The 5,378-nt window shown below is 30.4% G+C and overlaps 1 protein-coding gene across 1 annotated transcript; it reads left to right on the plus strand.

Annotated features, from left to right (window-relative positions):
- The first annotated feature begins 325 nt into the window (after positions 1–325).
- LOC141460292 (uncharacterized) lies at positions 326–4,806 on the plus strand. The gene is made up of 2 exons (XM_074140169.1): positions 326–485; positions 4,327–4,806. Exon 2 carries the CDS (start codon positions 4,327–4,329, stop codon positions 4,654–4,656), a length of 330 nt encoding a protein of 109 aa, XP_073996270.1. The 5' UTR covers positions 326–485; the 3' UTR covers positions 4,657–4,806.
- Positions 4,807–5,378: the final 572 nt, after the last annotated feature.

A 5,378-nucleotide genomic window follows, 5' to 3' on the forward strand; every position in this document is an offset into this window, starting at 1 on the left:
AAATATAAATATTGGTTCGAAAAATATGTTTTAAAAAAACGAATGGGATCTGAAATAAAATATTTTCTTTTCAGAAGGGATTAATTGAATCTAAAACCAAATATACATATTTATCAAAATAATATTTCCCAATAATTTTGTATTAGTGTGTACGTTCTTCAAAAACTATAACTATTTCTGGTGAAGAAAGAATGACACACATCTCATGACGTAATGGAAACCACTTACAAAGTGTGCAAGGGAACGAGCAGCATCAGAAACTTATCAGACGGATAGGGACTAAAGAAGTTGGGAAAGACCTGTTTCAATTGACTATTCTATTTACTACAGATACGTAGGTGATCAGTGCAGCACATCTGATCCCCCTCTTTATATTTCTCTGCGTATTTTCCATCATCGTTTTTGGTGGGAGAAGTATGGCTTTTATTAGCAGGTTTAACGCTAGTCTTTGCAGTTGAAAAAGTGTATGAACGGTTGTTAGCAACGTAAGTACTTTGTTTATATTTTATTACGATTTTTTTTTTTTTTAATTTTCTACAGCTTCATATCAATCCCTGCATTCTTATGACGTAGCATATTTCTCTACTGAATCTTTCACATTATAAAAATGCCGCCAATAAAAAATAGAGATATACAGAAAATAAGGATGCTCATATTAATTTCCAAAAGGGTTTTGTTTCAGCGGTTTAGGTATAATCGAATTTAAAATTTCGAAATGTTTTACGCATAGCAGCTGTCAATACATTTTTTAGTGTATATTTTAAATTCAGCAGATTAGTTTTGAAATTTTTAATTTAAACATTTATCTTCATATATCCACTGGCACAGATTCAAAACATATTCAAAATGATAGTGCCAGACTAATGCGAAGTCTGCAACCTTAAATTGAAGTTTAGATAACTTTTTTATGTATTTATGGACGATGAAAGGAACCACTCTTTGTAAATAGCAATCGTTTTTAACATTTGATACAATTTTAAAAATAATTTATCTCACTGGTAATTTATTATATCATTCTTTTGTTTATTTATGTTCTCCTTATGAAAAGAATGTTCGTTAGTGCTTCCTACCATATGCACAAAATTATTGCTTTAAACGATTAAAAATTGAAGCATGATGTAAGCAAAGCTCCTTTTTTTGTATGTACACAAAAACCAGTACTTTAATCGCAGCATATTTGTTTTATCAAGGTATGATTTTAAACTGATATTAAGTTCTCATCGATGTACTGATGAGCGTTGTACCGTCCCCCGTTACGAAAATTTCTTGTGGAACACAACAGTAATCTCAAGCAGCAATCTCGAAGTTCATTGCAGAACCTACTCACTTTCCGTCAAATGTTTATCATTTCGCTAGAAACAAAAATAGGGCTCATTAAAGATAATATGGATGGTCCATAGATTTATTTTTGACACTATTGGAGCCTGGCTGTCTTATAAATTGTGTTAAGATAGTATTTGACACAGCTGACAAGAGTAATCCAAAAACAACAAGAAAATGTTCGCATGTCATTTTCTCAAGTCGTATCCTAATCAAACCCAGTGGTACCTGAAGGGCGAAATAGCGCTTTCAAACTTATCCTTGCATAGCAGAAGTTTATTGCTCTACCCTCTTATAAAATTCAAGGCAAAGGAAAAACCTAATTTGTTTGTTATTGGTAAATATTGATCACAAACTTCTCATTTTTGTAATTTTCCTCCCAAATGAAACCATTTACAAATAGATTAATGTAATTAAACTATAAAAGTTTCATGCCTACATTACTTCACCGATATCATATAAAAATGTAAAATTATTAAAAAATTTCGGAAAGAACGGTAAGCTACTATTGATTGTGTCTATTTTCAACCCATAAATCCATATTTCGCATTTCCTAAAGCCAAACAGGTTCATAAACAAATATTTATAATAAAAGAAATCGTCAATCAATACAAAAAAATTAAATTCACCCACTAAACTAAATCACAGTAATAATTAACCTAGGTTTATTAAAAATTAAAAAAAAAATAAGGCAAAATAAAACTAAATAAAAATACTGTTTAGAGAAAAAGAAGTGGACTATTAGAATTAAGTTATCTCAAGATAATAAAATTATTTATGAGACCTTTGATCTTTTGCAATTTTTAAAATTTGACCTATTAAGATTTCTAATAAAATGGAAATATGATTGGAAGTACCGTTTTTACTTATTAATATAGGATACTACTTTAATTAAAATCATTTTATTGGTTTTTAACTTAAAGGAAATATCCTTCACATCTGTTTATATCGATGTCTATTCGTTCAAATAGCACAAAGGCTATTTGAACGAAATTTAATGAAGTTTACATGCCCCTCTTCAATCAAGATGCAATTAGCAAATTATTTCGTTTCCAATAACATAAGTGGGGGTATACGCTTCAGAAAAATATAATTAATTTTTAGCGCAATAAGGCATATCGTATTAGATGGAATTTTATTAAAATCAAACAAAAATCTGAAGCTTACCCTCATTTACTACGCGTTTCTTAAATGGAGAAATTTTTTGGAACATAGAATTTTTATTAAATATCATCTTCTATACTGCATAGGTTCAAATAAATACCTAAATCGAAAGGATCTACAATAGTGACAAATAGATACAAACTAAATTCAACTGAAGCTTAGCTTAATAGGCAGACTAAGCAATATATACAAAATTTTACTATGTATTTTCCCAATTATTGACTTTGAGAGTACCTAATGAAAGAATGAATGGGTGTTTCTTAAACACATCCATAATATTTATAGTTATAACAAGGTAAAAATGTTTAAATTGTGTAAAATGTAAATATTAAACTCTAGTAATCCACTTGTTGAGTACAATTAACGAATATTATTATAGTTTTGTAAGAAAGAAATTTTGGAGAAAAGTTTGATCTCCTAGCTCGTAACGAAAACAAGATAAATTGCAGGGGGTCTTCTATATCGAAAAGCTCACAACGTTTCTGGGGAAAACTCAATTGATAAAATTTTAAACGATATCCGACAAATCGCAATATATTCACCTTCAGCAATAGAAAAATACAAAAATAATATCCTGATGAAGGGATTGTATGTCTGAGACCCACCACGACCCTAATTTTCACGCTTACTTTACAGTACAATTAAGTTCATTACTATTGAACGCTAATGATCAAGAAGTTGATAGGTAAACAAAATATTCTACGCTTCAACTTCTGTCCATCATAACCCACATATACAAAGACTAACTCTCTCACCAATTTCCCTAAGATTAAAACGCTCTTGGCCCCGAGATCTCCGACTTCTATCCGTTTAATTAATAAAGTTTAACAAAAAAAATTAACTAGGGAATACCTCCATTGAAAAAAATCTTCAAAAAATTGTATCGTACTATTTGTTGTAATGATATAACTCCAATGTTTGATACCACTAACATTTTGTGAATACCAATGTTAGAAAAAACATTTAATTCTGCCGCTTAATAACGTCACAAACATAGCTTGGAAACTAATTGAATAACATTATTATACTAATATAACATAATATTTCCGTAATTATTTACAGTTGCAATACTTTATTCGCATTTGTGGTATAACACCCTTGAGATAGGAGTTCCTGTTGTTTTTATTGATCTGAAAATCTTTATTAATCTCACCTTGTTCCAAATTGTTGCAACGCAGAGCTTTCGATTGATTATAATTGCATCGATTCATCCACCTTGAGGCACTTTTATTAGCTGCTCAATCAGATGCCCAATCATATCTAAATGGTTATTGATGTTCCTTCAATATTTTTGAATAGGGTAATCTTTTTGTACTATTTTTTCATGCATACATTCCTAAAAAATGTGTACAAAAATAGAATTATATAAATGCAATAATTGTCACATTAGAAATAAATAAATAATTAAACCTGAGCCGAATGGTTTCTTTTAGTCAAGTTGGTACAATTTACATATTTTCATCAAACTGAATTTCTAAAAGATATTGTAGCCTTCACAAGATGACACTTTTTTTTATTTGTTCAGTAAAGCTAATTGCAGTAGTTAGAGAAAGCAGTATGTAACTGATCTATATCATATACACTGATGGAGTAGCTTTGCATTTCTGTATTTGGCCAACAATTATTGTTGACCGAAGACAGATGAATAGCTAGCATCAACCTTAGCCACTTCAGATCTGTAAACGACTTCAGCAATTGTATTGAAGCTAATCTAAGTCTGAAGTTTTTTTTTGTTTTTTTTTTTTAAATTTACTTTATACGCTTTGCCATAAATGCATTTAATTTTCTAGTCAAAGCAGTAACTAGTTTTTAGTAATGTAACACGTTTGTTTCTTTGTTTAGATGAAAGTCGCATTGCTAGTTTTCGTTTTACTAATCGTCTGCAGTACTGAGGCCCAGAGGTCGCCCTACGTCCCTAGACCAGTTGATTATCCAGGTGTATTAAGCAGATTTGGATCTACAACTACACCAGAACCATTAGCTTCAAGATTTGGCTCAGTTAATCCTAGCGTACCATCACTTTACGACCAAAAGACTATCGATATGGTTTCCACTTGGCCAAAAGATAAACAACCATTTTGGTACTTAAATTCTGAACATATAGCCAAACATCGTGGATTAACAGAAAGATCAACAGTATCGCCATCAGCACTTAGACAAAATCTGTTATAGTTTAAGTACTTTTCTGTATTATTTTGCGTGTAATTAGTTGTAAATAATTATTTTTGTATGTTAACGATTCATTTAATGGAAAATTTAGATTAAAAATGAGTATTCCATATAATTATAATTTTCTAAAAAGAAACAATTTATAAAACAAAATAAGTCATTTCAATTAACCAATGGCATTTCTCGAAGGAACAGCCTTATCCTCAGTACACCTTATTTCCAATTGAAGGTGCCAACCTTAAACAAACTCATAGCATAGATTAACTTCGTTTCTGTAGTTCAAACGCAACTGAAATTGCGCTTCTGGAATAACAGATAATTTATGGACAATAGACAAATATTTTAGTGGCACTTACCATTGACAACGGAGCAGCCCCAACCCTCAGTATCTTCGTAGACCTGTAACATAGTCGTAATAAGAACTTTAGCATTTCCTTCATACTCCTACTAACAATATTTACTCTCTCTAGAATAGTAGAGTTGGCTTCGTTAAACGTGATGTTTTCTATGAGTAAGAAAAGCGTAAATTATAAAAAAGAAATAGTGTTGATCTTGTGAATTAAATGTGCATTGACCACCAGCTCGCCCAGAAAAAGAATAATATTGGAGAACGATAAAAACATTCATACTACGCATATAATTATTAATATTCTAAACTAAATTGAAAAATAAATAAAAAATACACAATCCTAGAACAGCTACTAAGTATAGGACGACAGTAAGAT

The sequence above is a fragment of the Rhodnius prolixus genome, unplaced genomic scaffold (assembly GCF_049639745.1).
Source record: "Rhodnius prolixus isolate KJV_2025 unplaced genomic scaffold, Rpr scaffold_6, whole genome shotgun sequence".
Classification (NCBI taxonomy): Eukaryota; Metazoa; Arthropoda; class Insecta; order Hemiptera; family Reduviidae; genus Rhodnius; species Rhodnius prolixus.

Excerpts from the sequence above, each read along its gene's own strand:
- LOC141460292 (XM_074140169.1), top strand. The coding sequence starts at position 4,327 with ATGAAAGTCGCATTGCTAGTTTTCGTTTTACTAATCGTCTGCAGTACT.